We start from the raw sequence: 17,562 nt of genomic DNA, 5'->3' as shown, positions 1-17,562 counted from the left end.
TATTGTGAGTTCCTGCGAGCTCCCGGTGAGTTCCTGTTCTGTGCGCTGATGTGATTGTGTGTCTTCCCCGCGGCAGGAGTGTCAGAAGAAGCTGGAGCACAAGCTCTCTCTGGACGCGTACCTGCTGAAGCCTGTGCAGCGGATCACCAAGTACCAGCTGATGCTGAAGGCACGTTTACCGCCGTAGAGCAACTTTAACCGCCGTAGAGCCACTAACTGCCATCTAGCAACTTTAACCGCCGTAGAGCAACTTTAACCGCCGTAGAGCAACTTTAACTGCCGTAGAGCAACTTTAACCTCTGTAGAGCAACTTTAACTGCCGTAGAGAAACTTGAACTGCCGTAGAGCAACTTTAACTGCCATAGAGCCACTTTAACCGCCGGACCACAACTTTAACCGCCGTCGAGAAACTTTAACTGCCATAGAGTGTGGGCTCGGTCGCGCTGCGTCTCAGCTGACGCACCCTGGGGCGCTGTTTCTGTCCCGCAGGGGAAAGCGGTGTATAAACACCATTAGCACCTCTGTGACGCTACTCCCCTCCTGATTAGCATCCCTATGGAAACTAACAGAGCCCTCTCACCCCCAGCCCTGCTCTGAAAGGGGCTTTTAATGAGCCGTCCGCAGTGAATGCCCGTCCCACACGCCCCTTTCTATTGTCTTTTAACACCTTTGTTTGGGCTCTGAGAGGTTCACACTTAAGAACAAACACCCTGATCTGGGCTGGTTTCACACCCCCAGGCTGCAAGAGGAAATATCACAGAGAAAATTCAGTACCAGTAATGAGATGTTGTCAGAGACGGCGTTGTCAGAGACAACACGCACACACGCGCACTCACACACGCACACACGCTCACACACGCTCACACACACACACACACACACACTCACACACTCACACACACACACACACACACACACACACACACACACACACACACTCTTGTGGCTCTTGCAGTCTGAAGGGCACTGGAGGTGTGAAACTTTCACTTCCCCCACAGGGCCGCAGGAGATTACGGTCCATAGTTTACGCCGAGCACAGTCGGGTATATATTTGGGTTGTAGGAGACAGGTATGGCTTGTTTTAAGTTACTGTTTGCTCAACAAGTGAAAGTGTCTTAACCCGTTGGCAAAACTTCGACAGAGTAAAACTGTCTCACCTCAGTGGCAATAGTAATGTCCTTTTTAAAAAATTTTTTTTTTTGTTGTAAAAATGTAATAGAAATATGACTTTTAAATCTAAAAATAACACAAAAATATTTGTTCAGACTGACTTTTGCACATTCTCAGGTTGCTGTGCGGGGAACTCTGTTGTTTACAGAGAATTTAACCTTTTACATTGCAAGAAAAAATGACAAAGGCTATTAGGAACTGTCAAGTTGTGAAGGGAGACCCAGTGGAGGAGAACAGGGCAGATGTTTGTGAAATGAGCACATCAGCAGAACAGCTCATGGCTCAGTGTGTCCTGTAACACACATGAGCCCGACAAACTTTACACGCTAAAATAAGCTCCAGTGTGTGTGACTGTCACTGTTTGAACAGGGCTGGGTCTGGGAGTCTGGGTTTAACTGCCTCATTTGGGGGTGGTGGGGCAGAGTGGATTCTGGCAGGATGAGGCCACAGCTGCCATTTGTTCATTCTTTCACTGTGATTGACATGTATCGCCCCCTTCTGGCCGGGCAAAGTACTGCTTTTTAAGTAGCTTTTATTATAAGCACACTCAAGTGCTGGAACTGCTGGCCTAATCAAGTTTAAAAAGGTTCACCTGTGTGTCAAGGATTGGGGATAAATAATTTCATAGATCAAAAATGCGCATAATATCATGAATTCAGTTCAATAGTTTCCTAAACTGGAGTGTCAGAGTGTCTGGGGTCTGAGTGTGTATATGCGTGTGTGAGTGTGAGTGTATGCGTGTTTGGTTTTTCACGTGTGTGTTGGTCTGCCTGTGTGTGTGTATAATGTAAATTGTATAATATTTGGTGTGTGTGTGTAATATGTGGTGTGTGTGTGTGTAATTGGTGTAATATGTGGTGTTTGAGTGTGTGTGTGTGTGTGTGTGTGTGTGTGTGTGTGTGTGTGTGTGTGTGTAATGTGTGGTGTGTGTGTGTGTGTGTGTGTGTGTAATGTGTGTGTGTGTAATGTGTGTGTGTGTGTGTGTGTGTGTAATGTGTGGTGTGTGTGTGTGTGTGTGTGTGTGTGTGTAATGTGTGTGTGTGTGTGTGTGTGTGTGTATAATGTAAATTGTATAATATTTGGTGTGTGTGTGTAATGTGTGGTGTGTGTGTGTGTAATTGGTGTAATATGTGGTGTTTGAGTGTGTGTGTGTAATGTGTGGTGTGTGTGTGTGTGTGTGTGTGTGTGTGTGTATAATGTGTGTGTGCTCCTCACAGGAGATGTTAAAGTGCAGTAAGAACTCGGAGGGCACTGCGGAGCTGGAGGAGGCGTTGGCGACTGTGCTGGACATCATCAAATCGGCCAACGACTCCATGCACCAGATCGCCATCACGGGCTTCGAGGTGCGTGGCACTGCTGCGCTCCCGTAACGGACCTCCGTGCCCCAGCTCAGCACTCTCACACGGCGGGGTCCGGGTCCCGGGCCTGCCAAAGCCCAGTTTGTCCGGCTCGGGGTGGGGGGGGGTGGAGGGGCTGTAGGATCGCTGCTGCTCGGGGGGCGCGGGGGGGGGGCTCGGGGGTCCCGGAGTCACGGTCACGCGCTTGAAGAAGGCGTGTCTCAGGATCGCTTGATCCATTCGGGCCGCAGAGGGACGGGGTCGCTGACGGTATATCCTCAGCTAACAGCCATAAGTGGAATAGATGGGGTACAATTGGCTTCCAAATTGGGAGAAAATGGGAAAAATTTGAAACTAAATTAAAGAAAAAAAAAAGCGGAACTGGTGTAGGTCCAAAAACCTTTAGATGGCGGACTGTCAGAGCCATCCATTAAACAGCAGCTAGAATTGGTCCCCTGAACTTTTCTACCCACAATCCCCTGCTGCAGGTACAGTAAGGCCAAACACAGGTAACACTCAGTCAATGGACTCTGTCTCTCCCTCTCTCTCCCTCTCTCTCTCTCCCTCTCTCTCCCTCTCTCTCTCTCCCCCTCCCTCACTCCCTCTCTCTCTGGGTTGGACTGGGGTGGTTGAACAGAAATATTTATGTATTTATTATTTCTTTTATTAAAATATTGGCATAATCCTGTGGAGAAATTGGTTGTTGGAATTTTTGTTTTTAAGGCTGCAAGTGTTAGTTTCACTGACAGTTGTCAGTTCAGTTTCTGGAACAGTGTGGCATGTTGTAGGTGATCACTTAAAGGTCAGTTGGTATCCAGAGTTGTGTAAATAGAAATGGATTTGGCTGAAACCCAGATCTCAGGGCTGTTGAGGTGATTGACCCAGGTGTGTGTGTGCGTGTGCGTCTCTCTCTCTCCCTCTCCAGGGCAGTCTGTGTGAGCTGGGGAAGCTGCTGATGCAGGGCTCGTTCCAGGTGTGGACGGAGCACAAGCGGGGTCACAGCAAGGTGAAGGACCTGGCGCGCTTCAAGCCCATGCAGAGGCACCTGTTCCTGTACGACAAGGTGCTGCTCTTCTGCAAGAAGCGCGAGGAGACGGCAGAGGGCCACGAGAAGAGCCCCTCCTACAGCTACAAACACTCCCTAAAGGTAGAGCTTCACACTCTCTAAAGGTAGAGCTACACACTCTCTAAAGGTAGAGCTACAAACACTCCCTAAAGGTAGAGCTTCACACTCTCTAAAGGTAGAGCTACACACTCTCTAAAGGTAGAGCTACAAACACTCCCTAAAGGTAGAGCTACAAACACTCCCTAAAGGTAGAGCTACAAACACTCCCTAAAGGTAGAGCTACAAACACTCCCTAAAGGTAGAGCTACAAACACTCCCTAAAGGTAGAGCTACAAACACTCCCTAAAGGTAGAGCTACACACTCCCTAAAGGTAGAGCTACACACTCCCTAAAGGTAGAGCTGCACACTCTCTAAAGGTAGAGCTACACACTCCCTAAAGGTAGAGCTACACACTCTCTAAAGGTAGAGCTACACACACTCTCTTCAGGTAGAGCTTCACACACACTCTAAAGGTAGAGCTACACACTCTCTAAAGGTAGAGCTACACACACTCTCTAAAGGTAGAGCTACACACACTCTCTAAAGGTAGAGCTACACACTCTCTAAAGGTAGAGCTTCACATACTCCCTAAAGATAGAGCTACACACTCTCTAAAGGTAGAGCTACACACACTCTAAAGGTAGAGCTTCACACACTCTCTAAAGGTAGAGCTACACACTCTAAAGGTAGAGCTACACACACTCTTCAGGTAGAGCTTCGCACACTCTCTAAAGGTAGAGCTACACACTCTCTATAGGTAGAGCTACACACTCTCTAAAGGTAGAGCTACACACTCTCTAAAGGTAGAGCTACACACTCTCTAAAGGTAGAGCTTCACACACTCTCTAAAGGTAGAGCTACACACTCTCTAAAGATAGAGCTACACACTCTCTAAAGGTAGAGCTACACACTCTCTAAAGGTAGAGCTACACACTCTCTAAAGGTAGAGCTACACACTCTCTAAAGGTAGAGCTACACACTCTCTAAAGGTAGAGCTACACACTCTCTAAAGGTAGAGCTACACACACTCTCTTCAGGTAGAGCTTCACACACACTCTAAAGGTAGAGCTACACACTCTCTAAAGGTAGAGCTACACACTCTCTAAAGGTAGAGCTTCACACACTCTCTAAAGGTAGAGCTACACACTCTCTAAAGGTAGAGCAGGGTGTCTTAGCACAGACGACCACAGTGAGGTGCTGCTGAGTGCACGTCATGACTGGGGTTTCCATCCAGCTGGTTTTAATGTGAATTTAGGATGTGCACTTAGGTAACCCCGAGTGAAAGAAAAACGGCAACATCTTGTGAAAACGTTTTTCCGCTGAGTCATGGTGGCTTGTGGATAAAGAAAAGGGAAAAGGGTAAAGGGTAATGATGGCGTGACGACCCTAACTGGCTCTTTTGATCGTCATGTTGTTGCCTCCTCTTCAGAATATTCACATAACAGTAGTACGGGGAAACACACAGTGATTCGCATTTCCCTTTGCCAACTTTTCAGAAATTCGCTCAACAATTGTGAAATGTTGGGATGTAAACGGACGGCTACGTCCTTCAGGTTCGATCCCCAGTGTAGCCGCAACATCCACAGAGCCGTTGGGCCCTTAACCCTGCGTTGCTCCAGGGGAGGATTGTCTCCTGCTTAGTCTAATCAATTGCAAGGTGCTTTGGATAAAAGTGTCAGCCAAATGACATGTAATGTAACATATACTATTCCTTCACAGAAGCAGTTTGGCCTACATGGGACTACAAGTCCCATGATACTTTGCTTCGAACAAGTAACTTAATGGTTGACAGTTAATAAAACTCATATACGACTTTTCTAAGAGGGAGAGAAGGAGTGAAGTAGAGATTAATTGCGTTAATGTTTAAGTAGAGATATACCACGTCTTAAATGTCATAAGCACAATGAAATTGTTACACACTGATATAATTTCTCTCAGGCCAACACAGAATGAGAGGACGTCCTCCTGAGTAACGTGACCGCAGAATCGCTCACTAACGAACGAGAAATTCCGCATTCTCATTAACGCCCTTCCCCGTTATAATTTCCTCTTTCCTTTCCAAGGACATCACTTCCTGTTTTTAAGCACTTCGGCCGGGCTCGTCTCCACAGGCAATGAAATGCCACTCTCATCGTCATAAATATTCATTCTGATCTTTTAAAAACTCAAGGGGAGCTCGCGCCGTAAAATGCCAAATATGCATAACTGAACTGTGCGCAGAGAGGCATCTGCTTGTTCAGAGTGTGTTAGTGTAAGATGTTATAAAAGGGCTCCAATCACGACCGGATGCCCGGGTCTGATGGAGGACTGAAGCTTTGTTTTTCGGAAGGAAACGTTTGCTGGGATGATTGTGCTGCGGGATACGCTCTCTGTGCCATAAGGCATGTTCTCTAATACGATCTGGCAATCACCGCGGCAAACAACACAGGCCAACAAATCAGCCCGTCCGTTTTACCCTGCCAGAGACCTCAGCCCCTGCCTCTGATCGGCAGGAATTGTGACAGAATTGATGGGGGGGAAAAAGGTATAATAAAAACAGCTTACAAGGGCCCTGTCAGCTTTAAAAAAATTAAATTCTCCCCAAGGGCGTGAAGGGGAAAACCATATTAATTTCAAAAAGTTGAAATTCACTTTAAAAGCAGATTTTCTGAACTTTCGTGGGAAGCGGTGGGATTTGGGTCCAGTGTGGGAATGTGGGACGTGTGTTTGTGTTCCAGATGAGCGCTGTGGGAATCACGGAGAACGTGAAGGGCGACATGAAGAAGTTTGAGGTGTGGTACAACGGGAGAGAGGAGGTCTACATAGTGCAGGTAAATTCGCTCTTCTGCACAGAGGACCAAAACACAACGCAAACTGGTCATTCTGCAATACGGTTCTTCCTTGGAAGAATTCGCTCGTGTATGCTGATTGTAGTACATAAATGTCTACTGACAGTATGTTTAAATTAAAGACTTAAAAATTAAATCAACAATTTTAAGACTTTTAAGGAGCGTCTTCCTTAAAAGGAATTGCCTTTGCGATATTCACTTCCCCCCGTCACCACTGGGTGGCAGTGTTGGCCCATGGGAAGCGCTTCTCAGCGCAGCGCTCTCTGCTGTTCTGCTGTAGTCCGTGTCCTTCCAGCTGATCCAGGATAAGGCCAATAATCCCACCACAGCAATTTATGTGAAAAGAAAAAAAAGATTATATTGATTTGAGGTCACGCTTTTGTGCAGAAATCAGGGCACTGGTGTAATGCTGTGTGTGTGTGTGTGTGTGTGTGTGTGTGTGTGTGTGTGTGTGTGTGTGTGCATGCGCATGTGTGCCTGTGTGTGTGTTGCTTGCTGGAGCAATTCAGTCAGCCCTTATAATGTATTTTCTGAATGTGGGCCTGAATAAAGAATTAAACTGTGTTCGTCTTTGTGTGTGTGTGTGTGTGTGTGTTTACAGGCCTCCTCCATGGATGTGAAGAACACGTGGGTGTCAGAAATCAGGAAGGTGCTGACAGGACAGCTGGAGGCTTGTAGAGGTTAGAGTCAAAAAATCACACACACACACGCACACACACACACACACACACACAGTACACACTCTACACTCTCACACACACACTCACACACACACACTCATATACACTCACACTCACACACACACACACTCATATATACACACACACACACACACATCACTGTAGCCCTATCAATGCCAGGCACATGTGCTGTGTGGGGGGGTCTGACATTAAAATATTTTATTATTATTAAGAAACTATGCAGTTATGGCATATTAAATATAATCATGGGAACATACTTTTGGGGCTAATAATGAGAGGAGAAAGAAGAATGATAATGATCATGGTAATTTTGATGATGGTAATAACAATAGTAAAAATGATAACAGTCACTATCAAAAATGATCATCAAAATTATCTGTACAAAGATTATTTGAAAGTCTTTTTATTAACCTTTTACGAATCTGATCTTTTAACTGCCTTTCAGTTGCTCTCATCTTTTGTACAACATTGAGCTGCATGAAATGTGCTATATGAATACAATGTGATTGAAGGATTTTATGTTCATTAACATAGAGGTAAGGGGGGGCGAGGGGGGGGCGGTGTTAATACGTGCATGTTTGTGACTCGATTGACTGACTCCCTGACTGACTGATTGACTGACCGACTCCCTGACTGACTGACTGACTGACTGACTCCTTGACTGACTGATTGACTGACTGACTCCCTGACTGATTGAATGACTGACTCTCTGACTGACTGATTGACTGACTGACTCCCTGAGTGATTGACTGACTGACTGACTCTGTTCCAGGGACCGAGCCCATTTTCCCCAGTGTCCCCCGTGGGACACAAGCTTTAGCGGCAGACGAGCAGAGAGAGAGCAGAGGTTGGAACACAAGCTTTAGTGGCAGACGAGCAGAGAGAGAGCAGAGGGAGAGCAGAGGTTGGGACACAAGCTTTAGCGGCAGACGGGCAGAGAGAGAGCAGAGGTTGGGACACAAGCTTTAGCAGCAGACCAGCAGAGAGAGAGCAGAGGTTGGGACACAAGCTTTAGCAGCAGACCAGCAGAGAGAGAGCAGAGGTTGGGACACAAGCTTTAGCAGCAGACGAGCAGAGAGAGAGCAGAGGTTGGGACACAAGCTTTAGCGGCAGACGAGCAGAGGGAGAGCAGAGGTTGTGTGAGAGGAATGAGACCCATTACAGCTCAGTGTGACTTACCCAGGAGTCTGTCACTGGGCTCAGTGCAGTTATCTCTCTTATATTTAATTAGTTTTACACTCCGAGGTGCCTTGTGTAAACTGCTCCTCCTGTAGATAAAACCAGTGTTGAGACATCGGATGTTTGTGTGTGTGTGTTTACAAGATTGCCGGTATTTGTGGCTTGTATGTATGGGATCATGGATGTCTGTGGCTTGTGTGTATGGGATCATGGATGTTTGTGGCTTGTGTGTATGGGATCATGGATGTTTGTGGCTTGTGTGTATGGGATCATGGATGTTTGTGGCTTGTGTGTATGGGATCATGGATGTTTGTGGCTTGTGTGTCTGGGATCATGGATGTTTGTGGCTTGTGTGTCTGGGATCATGGATGTTTGTGGCCTGTGTGTACGATACGATACGATACACTTTATTAAAGCCCCTTAGGGAAATTTGTCTTGGACTCATGGCTACATACAGTTTATCAATGGCTCTACAAAGAAGATAACAGACAACACATTACAAAAAGAACACATACAATCACAAACAACAGTCTTGCATATTCACGTTAATCATATTGCACCATCCCATATATTGCACCATCCATCCCATATACTGTATTGCACCAACCCTTATATTGCACCATCCCATATATTGCACCATCTCTTGAATACACCTGACACCATCTAACAAACACACATGACACTATCTAACAAACTATACAGTATTTAAAATTCTGATGGAAGTAGGCACAAACGAATATCTAAACCGGTTAAGCTTCCATCTAGGTACCTTATACCGTCTGCCTGAGGGCAAGAGCTCATATTCACTATGGAGGACATGGGATGGGTCAGACAGTATTCTCTGCGTCTGACTAGAGACAGACTGTTCATAGATGGACTGGAGGGACTGCTGTTCCTTCCTCCCCATGACCTTCATGGCAGTCTGTACTAGACGCATCAGCTTGTCTGGGATCATGGATGTTTGTGGCTTGTGTGTCTGCCTCTGCTTGTAACTAAAGACTGTGATTTCAGTTTGATAAATATTTCAGATGAACTCATAATCCAAACTGGGCTCTTTCTCTCCCCTGTGTTACATTACAGTTTATCCATTCACTCACACACATACACGCACAGAGAGACACGTACACATACACGCACAGAGAGACACGTACACATACACGCACAGAGAGACACGTACACATACACTCACAGAGAGACACGTACACATACACTCACAGAGAGACGCGTACACATACACGCACAGAGAGACGCGTACACATACACGCACAGAGAGACACGTACACATACACGCACAGAGAGATGCGTACACATACACGCACAGAGAGACACGTACACATACACGCACAGAGAGACACGTACACATACACGCACAGAGAGACGCGTACACATACACGCACAGAGAGACGCGTACACATACACGCACAGAGAGACGCGTACACATACACGCACAGAGAGACGCGTACACATACACGCACAGAGAGACGCGTACACATACACGCACAGAGAGACACGTACACATACACGCACAGAGAGACACGTACACGCACACGCACAGAGAGACACGTACACATACACGCACAGAGAGACACGTACACATACAGGCACAGAGAGACACGTGCACATACACGCACACGCACAGAGAGACACGTACACATACACGCACAGAGAGACACGTACACACACACGCACAGAGAGATGCGTACACATACACGCACAGAGAGACACGTACACATACACTCACAGAGAGACGCGTACTCAGGCCAGCACACATTCTCACACACTGAGACATTTCCCAGAGGTTTCCTGTTGAAGTCGCTCCTGACTCCTTTCTGTTGTGGTTTCCTCCTGATACCAGAGGCCAGTCAGCTCCACCAGAGGATCACAGAGAACGTGTACCACGCCCCCATGAACGTGTCTAACAGCAGGTACCCTGCGCTCACGCACGCGCACGCACACACACACACACACTCACACACGTGCACACACACAGACACACACACTCACACACACACTCTCTCACACACACACACACACACACACTCACACACACACACACACGTGCACACACACGCACACACACACACACACTTCAAATAAAATGTATTATTATTATTACAATCCACCTCTTACACCTGCTATGGCATTCAGCCTTATACTGTAGGTTTCATGTAATGTCCACTGCTATTGGCTGAGACACTCAGCGTTATGCTGTAGGTGTAAGTATTGCGCCCTGCTATTGGCTGAGACACTGATAGTGCTTTAGCACCTCAGTTCCTTGCCTAAACCTGTCTGTGCACGCTGATGTAAGGGGCTGTGTGCTCAGTGCTAGGTGTAACAGCCCATTGTAAATGTAAGGTGAACCCTTCCTCGTCAGGAACATGAGGAAGACGATGCTGAAGCAGTCAGACTCGTCTAGTCCTGAGACCGGATACCGCAGGGGGAACCCCAGCCCCATCATCCGGCAGAAACGAGGTACGCTTGCCTGTCCAAGATGTCTGAACCACACTCATTCAAACACTTTCAGCGGGCCTCTTTTACCCCCCGCATGTCGCCCAAGCTGAACCCAGGACTGGGCCGTGGGGGACGCCGTGGTCGAGGCCAAGGCCACGGGTTTGATTTCACCCCGCCTCCAACTGCCACAGACCCCCGCCTACTCCCACAGACCCCCGCCTACTCCCACAGACCCCCGCCTACTCCCACAGACCCCTACCAACTGCCACAGACCCCCGCCTACTCCCACAGACCCCCGCCTACTCCCACAGACCCCCACCTACTCCCACAGACCCCCGCCAACTGCCACAGACCCCCGCCTACTCCCACAGACCCCCGCCAACTGCCACAGACCCCCGCCTACTCCCACAGACCCCCGCCAACTCCCACAGACCCCCGCCAACTCCCACAGACCACTACCAACTGCCACAGAGCCCCACCAACTGCCAACTGCTGATCCACTACAAAAGATAACATTGTTATTATGTTCAATCAGTCCTAAAGCTACCTTATGTGTTGAATATGAGCCTTTTCCCCTTTGTAAAGCTGAATCCAGTGAAAATGTGGCGTGTATTAAGACATAAAATCCAGTCTGCTACATTTGCACTATCACTAACACAGCAAACCGTTTGCAATGAGGTGTAATGTCCCCTTAGGTAATAAGATCTTAACGGGGAGCCAGGAATGAAACAGAATGGCTCCATTACCGCCCCATTTTGGATCCCTCTGTGGAAAGTGAGGCGGCCATTTCCGAGTCGCGCTGCATTGCACACGGATGCCCCACGCTGCGCCACGGCCAGAACGCTCCCCCTCAAGCAAGCTGTAGTCGCTGTAGGTTCACGGTGTCCGTAGCAAACTTCCAAACATCCATTTTCCCGCTTCTCTCTGAACTCAACGGCGTCACAGGGGCAGTCCGATAATCGCTGGACTTCAGCTTCGATGTAGAATCGCCACAGTCCTACTTTGATGCCCGGTTTGAATTGCGTCAACGGAGTCCGCCTGCTCCTCCAGTCAGAGAGAGAACTGGCAGGTAAATTAATAACGGCTGTGAAATTCTGCAAGATTCATTCATGAACTCACGGCAGAGACCGCGGCTGACCACCGGGTGGGAGAAGTTATCCGTTCAAAGATTTACAAATCCAATTATGGATTATGAATAAGGCGGATTATGAATATGCAGGGTCTAGCAACCTTAAAACTAATTTAGTGTGTATTTTTCTGAAGTAATATTACAGGGCATGAAGGTATCTTCAGATAGACAAAAACAGAACTTAAGAGTTAAACCCTTCAGCTCTGAGTGTATTGTCACAGCTTTCCTCTTTGGGTTTCACAGCACGTTAATAACCCTGCAGTCTGAAGGACGGCTCTCTTTTGATACGGCGCTTTCAGGGCAGAGCCGAAGAACCATTAGCCTTTCAGTTTTGTTTCGCTAAAACGAGCCATAGATAATCAGCCACCAGGGTAAAGCACGTCTGCCCGGAGTCGAAGTGGGTGACACGTGATAACTATGGAGCGGAGCTAATGTTACAGTGATCGGAGTGAGCCAGCGTACTCCTCAGGCTCTGGGTGGCCATGTTGGGTGTTCTGGGCGGCCATGTTGGGTGTTCTGGACGGCCATGTTGGGAGTGTTCTGGGCGGCCATGTTGGGAGTGTTCTGGGCGGTCATGTTGGGTGTTCTGGACGGCCATGTTGGGAGTGTTCTGGGCGGCCATGTTGGGAGTGTTCTGGGCGGCCATGTTGGGTGTTCTGGGCGGCCATGTTGGAGCTTTCTGGGCAGCCATGTTGGGTGTTCTGGGCGGCCATGTTGGGTGTTCTGGGCGGCCATGTTGGGTGTTCTGGACGGCCATGTTGGGAGTGTTCTGGGCGGCCATGTTGGGAGTGTTCTGGGCGGCCATGTTGGGTGTTCTGGGCGGCCATGTTGGGAGTGTTCTGGGCGGCCATGTTGGGAGTGTTCTGGGCGGCCATGTTGGGTGTTCTGGACGGCCATGTTGGGAGTGTTCTGGGCAGCCATGTTGGGTGTTCTGGACGGCCATATTGGGTGTTCTGGACGGCCATGTTGGGAGTGTTCTGGGCGGCCATGTTGGAGCTTTCTGGGCAGCCATGTTGGGAGCTTCGCTCAGGCGTTCTGTTTGAAGCACTGCCCACTCTTGCCGAGTTCATAGTCTGTCTCATTCGCTGCCAAAAGGCACAGATTTGTTTACGCAGAAAAGCCAACTCTAAACAATCTGTCTGAATTCTGGGGCAGGCCTGACAACTTTGACATCTGTGTTTGGTAGGGCCTGTGCTGGAGCTAGCTGAAGGTCTGTGAGCCAAAGACTTGGGACTGTGGACTTATTTCAACCCTTTACATTTTAAACTTTCACCTCCATCATAGCCTATATACGGTAAAGTTTCCATCAATCTTTGTCATCTTTGCGAGAATTGGGCTTTAGCCAAAATGTGCTCTGTGTTTTATTTTGTAGCCATTGCTAGCCCTGGTGTAAAATCCAGCTATGCCAGCTTGACCAAAATTGAGCTGGTGAAGCTGGTCATATGCTGGTCTCACTGGGTATGAGCTGGTCATCTGCTGGTCTCACTGGGTATGAGCTGGTCATCTGCTGGTCTCACTGGGTATGAGCTGGTCATATGCTGGTCTCACTGGGTATGAGCTGATCATAAGCTGGTCTCACTGGGTATGAGCTGATCATAAGCTGGTCTCACTGGGTATGAGCTGATCATAAGCTGGTCTCACTGGGTATGAGCTGATCATAAGCTGGTCTCACTGGGTATGAGCTGATCATAAGCTGGTCTCACTGGGTATGAGCTGATCATAAGCTGGTCTCACTGGGTATGAGCTGATCATAAGCTGGTCTCACTGGGTATGAGCTGGTCATAAGCTGGTCTCACTGGGTATGAGCTGATCATAATGCTGGTCTCACTGGGTATGAGCTGATCATAAGCTGGTCTCACTGGGTATGAGCTGATCAACCAGCTAGCAGCTGTTTAAAAACTGAGCTTGAGCTGTTCGTTTCAGCAGGGAGGCGTTTTCCGCCAGGAATGAAAGTGTAAATTAAAATGGCCGTCAGCCTCCGTGGTCAGTGCACTGTGCGTTTGTGCTGGCCTGGGCACGAGCCAAATTAAATAGTCCCCTTTCTCTCTACCTAAAATGGAAGTATTCGCAGTAACACCAGGGCTTGGTTTGTTTACACTGAACAATCTTGCTAATTTTGGGTAATTTTTCTCATCTATACGATGTCTTCTGTTGTCCGAAAGGAAATGAGGAAAAAAAAAACGAATTCTCTCCTGTTGCTGCAGTCAGCAGTAACGAGATGTTTGGGGATTTTGGCGGCGGGTAATGTGTGTGATTCTGGCGGAGGAGTGGTCTTGTGCAGATTGTGTTTGGATGGGGCACTCTCGCGTTGATGGCGTGGCGGTTATTTCCATATGGCGAACGGCTCCAGCAGGGACTCCTCCGGCCGTTTAGCGAAGCGCAGTAATGTTCAGAGTCCCAGGGCAAGCCAGACACGGCCCTGTTTGGAGAAGTTTGAGAAAAAACGAAGAACTGATTAAATACCATCTGGCTGCAGACACGTTGTAAAGGCGATCCGGGCGCAAATTAAGAATTGATGTATTGTGTGAGTACCTGCTCAATGGTGCCAGCCTGCTGGCAACACAGCATATTATTTTAGTGGATGAGAGAATAATAAAAACTGTGATTTGCCCGCCCCAACACCATCGATATGGCACTCGGAACTGCACTTCCCTCTAGGGTTTTCAGTGCACTTCTCCCTGGTTATGATTTGCACTTTATCGTACGTCGAGTCGAGTGTCTACATGACTGTAATGTAATATAATGATATCAGTGAGCAGATTATTAATTTATTTATGTATCGGTACAGTGCAGTGGAGATCTGTGTTTTATCTGTCGGTTCCTGAGCTGTACTTGTTTGAAACCTTTTTTTCTCTCATGGACATGACTGCGAGGGAAAACCCTGTTGATATGCAGTCGGCCATTTTGAAGTGAGGAGAACTGTACACGGGCAGAGGAGAGGGAGGAGCTCCATGGCTGCTTTGGGCTCTGATTGGTCATCACACTCCGATGGGCTCTCTCTCTCTCTCACATCCTCCTCCTCCTCCTCCTCCTCTTCCTCGGTGATGAAGCTCAGCTCCAGCGTACGCACAGGGACACGTGTGGCCCCCCCAACACCCCGCTTTAGAGCTCACATGAGCTCCCACACCCTCTCTAACTGAGCCCACAGCTTGTGCTGAACTCCCTCATCACAGGCACTGAACTAACTGTCTCTGCAGGCATGTGTGTTGGTTTAAGGTGTGTGTGTGAGTGTGTGTGAGTATGTGTGTGTGTATAGCGCTCTCTCTCTCTCTCTCTCCTCCCCTCCCAGTCGACGCGGCGGCCGGCGCTAACGACCGCGCGGCTCTCGCTAAAAAGCGCTTCACCCTGCAGGGCCTGGCCAATCGGCGCTCTCTGCCCTCAGGTAACCCCTGTGATGTCATCGCCTTGTGATGTCATCGCCTTGTGATGTCATCGCCTTAACATGGCTTCTCACCCCCCCCCCCCCCCCCGCTGCTCTGCTGCTACACCCCCCCCCCGCCCCCCCCATCTCACCGTCACACTCTCCACCCCCTGATCATTTACACCTCACCACCTCAACAACACACTGCAGGGACAGCCTGGTGGCTGAGGTACAGGACTGGGACCCGGAAGGCTGGCGGTTCAACCGCCGGTGCAGCCACAATAAGATCAGTGCAGCCGTTGGGCCCCTGAGCAAGGCCCTTAACCTAATGCTTAGTCTAATCAACTGTCTTTGGATAAAAGTGTCAGCTAAATGACTGCAGTGTAATGTAACGTAACGACCTCCTGAAAGGCTGTTGTCGTGCCAACAGGAACATAACGGTAATCCATGGCTGGCTAAGAAAGGCAAAAAAAACATTTCTGATATAGTGCCAAACAGTGGACACTGTTTTCTGGTGTTTCAGTCCTGTATTCAGACTTTAAAAACTAACAAAAATAACAGAGAAAGATTGCGAATGAGGTGATGCTGTTTTACTCATTTTAAGACTTGCCAATGGTGTATGAATATTTCACTTGTTATGCAAAAAGTAACTTAAAACAAAGCTTTGAAAAGCTAGTATTTTCAACTTGATAGAAAAAAAAAATATTTTAAGTCTCATTACAAGACTAAAACAAGACAAAGTCTCTTTTCAAGACAGACATTTTTCGCAGTGGAGTTTTAATGTAACTATCTCACTGTTGGCGCTTGAAACGGGATCATAACGAGCTCGACATTGGACCCCGGATTGCTCCGATACAGGAGAGGGCGTGGATCGAGTTGCAGCTACGCAAACTTTTGTAAGATGGACGACTCGTTTTACGGTTAACCACATTTTTGGCTTCTCTACAAGGGTAGCAACAGCTCTTTTAACTTCGGAGCGTGTTTGCCATTGTAAAGGTATATCGAGTCCCGAGATAGAGAGGTTGCACCATTAAACCACCAGTTAACAAGGGGAATAGATTTTCGATTGGGATACTAGATGCTTCGTCGCTGTGATGCATTGCATGCCTCTTCCGTTTTGAGCTGTACTTTAAAAAAAAAGCGCAGCTCGCGTAAGTGAACCTTAAGTATTAGTATGCCGGCGCAGCCGGCGGACTATCGACGACTCCAGCGGAAAGTGAGTTTATTATGGAGGAGAGATTGCGAGGCAGCAGATAAATGGGAGCGATCGGCCGCGTTCTGGTGCTTATTGGCCCACTCATGCAACGGCAGCCTGTGAACTTTAGCTGTCGATACGCTTCATCTCGTTAGCATACCCCGCATCGATTCTTCATCCGCTCGCTGCGCTGCGTGAGAACGCTGCCATCCCTCTTCATCGCCCCGCCCCTCCTCTTCATCGGACTCCCACGCTTCTTACTTTATTTTCTCTCTTCATCCCTCGTTTCGCTTCTCCTCCAATCAGCCGCCTGACCGTTTGAGACTGCGCTCGTTAACGCTCGTGAGCGTGCGTATTTTCCCGCGGAGGATCTACAGTTACGATGCAGAGCCAGACCTGGGCTGAAATAGCATTTGTTTTGATTGAAATACTTTTCTGCGTTTGATTAAGCTTCCCTGGTGTACTGGAACAAATGAAAAGATCCCGAAAGTGTAAACCCCATCCATCTGCTTGCAGGCTCGAATGCAGCAGGTGCAGAAACGTGTTGAATCCAGGTCTGTACCGAAGCGATAAAAAGAGAAAATAGTGCTGTGGATCCTCTGTGGAAATCTGGTGCCACGTGCACCTTCTGTGTGTGTGCTTGTGTTGCACGCTGTGTGTGTGTGTGTGTGTGTGTGTGTGTGTGCGTGCGTGCGTGCGTGCGTGCGTGCGTGCGTGCGTGCGTGTGCGTGTGCGTGTGCGCGTGCGCGTGTGAGTGTGTGTGTGTGTGTGCGTGTGAGTGTGTGTGCCGTGGCTGATGACTAACCCCTGCCTCTCTCTCAGAGCCCCCCCCCCGTAAGGAGACTGAAGTCCCCCGCCGCTTCTCTTTAGCCTCCTCTGTCACTGCCGTCACCGCCACACACGCACCAAAGGTAGCCCCCCCCTCTACCCCCCCCCATAACCCTCTATACCCCCCAATAACCCTCTACCCCCCCATAACCCTCTAACCCTCCCAATAACCCTCTATACCCCCCAATAACCCTCTATACCCCCCCCCCCAATAACCCTCTATACCTCCCAATAACCCTCTATACCCCCCCCAATAACCCTCTATACCTCCCAATAA

The 17,562-nt window shown here is 48.5% G+C and overlaps 1 protein-coding gene across 3 annotated transcripts in view; it reads left to right on the top strand.

Annotated features, from left to right (window-relative positions):
- mcf2l2 (MCF.2 cell line derived transforming sequence-like 2) overlaps positions 1 to 17,562 on the top strand; it is a 91,332-nt gene that overhangs the window by 66,522 nt on the left and 7,248 nt on the right. For all 3 annotated transcript variants that reach the window (XM_061239259.1, XM_061239258.1, XM_061239257.1), the window contains exons 20-26: positions 77 to 169; positions 2,388 to 2,513; positions 3,433 to 3,654; positions 6,331 to 6,423; positions 7,043 to 7,121; positions 10,177 to 10,246; positions 10,696 to 10,793. In XM_061239259.1, the coding sequence (XP_061095243.1) occupies positions 77 to 169; positions 2,388 to 2,513; positions 3,433 to 3,654; positions 6,331 to 6,423; positions 7,043 to 7,121; positions 10,177 to 10,246; positions 10,696 to 10,793 (781 nt within the window). The remainder of the gene's footprint in view (positions 1 to 76; positions 170 to 2,387; positions 2,514 to 3,432; positions 3,655 to 6,330; positions 6,424 to 7,042; positions 7,122 to 10,176; positions 10,247 to 10,695; positions 10,794 to 17,562) is intronic.

This window comes from Conger conger, chromosome 4, assembly GCF_963514075.1.
Source record: "Conger conger chromosome 4, fConCon1.1, whole genome shotgun sequence".
Classification (NCBI taxonomy): domain Eukaryota; kingdom Metazoa; phylum Chordata; class Actinopteri; order Anguilliformes; family Congridae; genus Conger; species Conger conger.
This window is presented reverse-complemented; position numbering and strand designations above follow the sequence as displayed.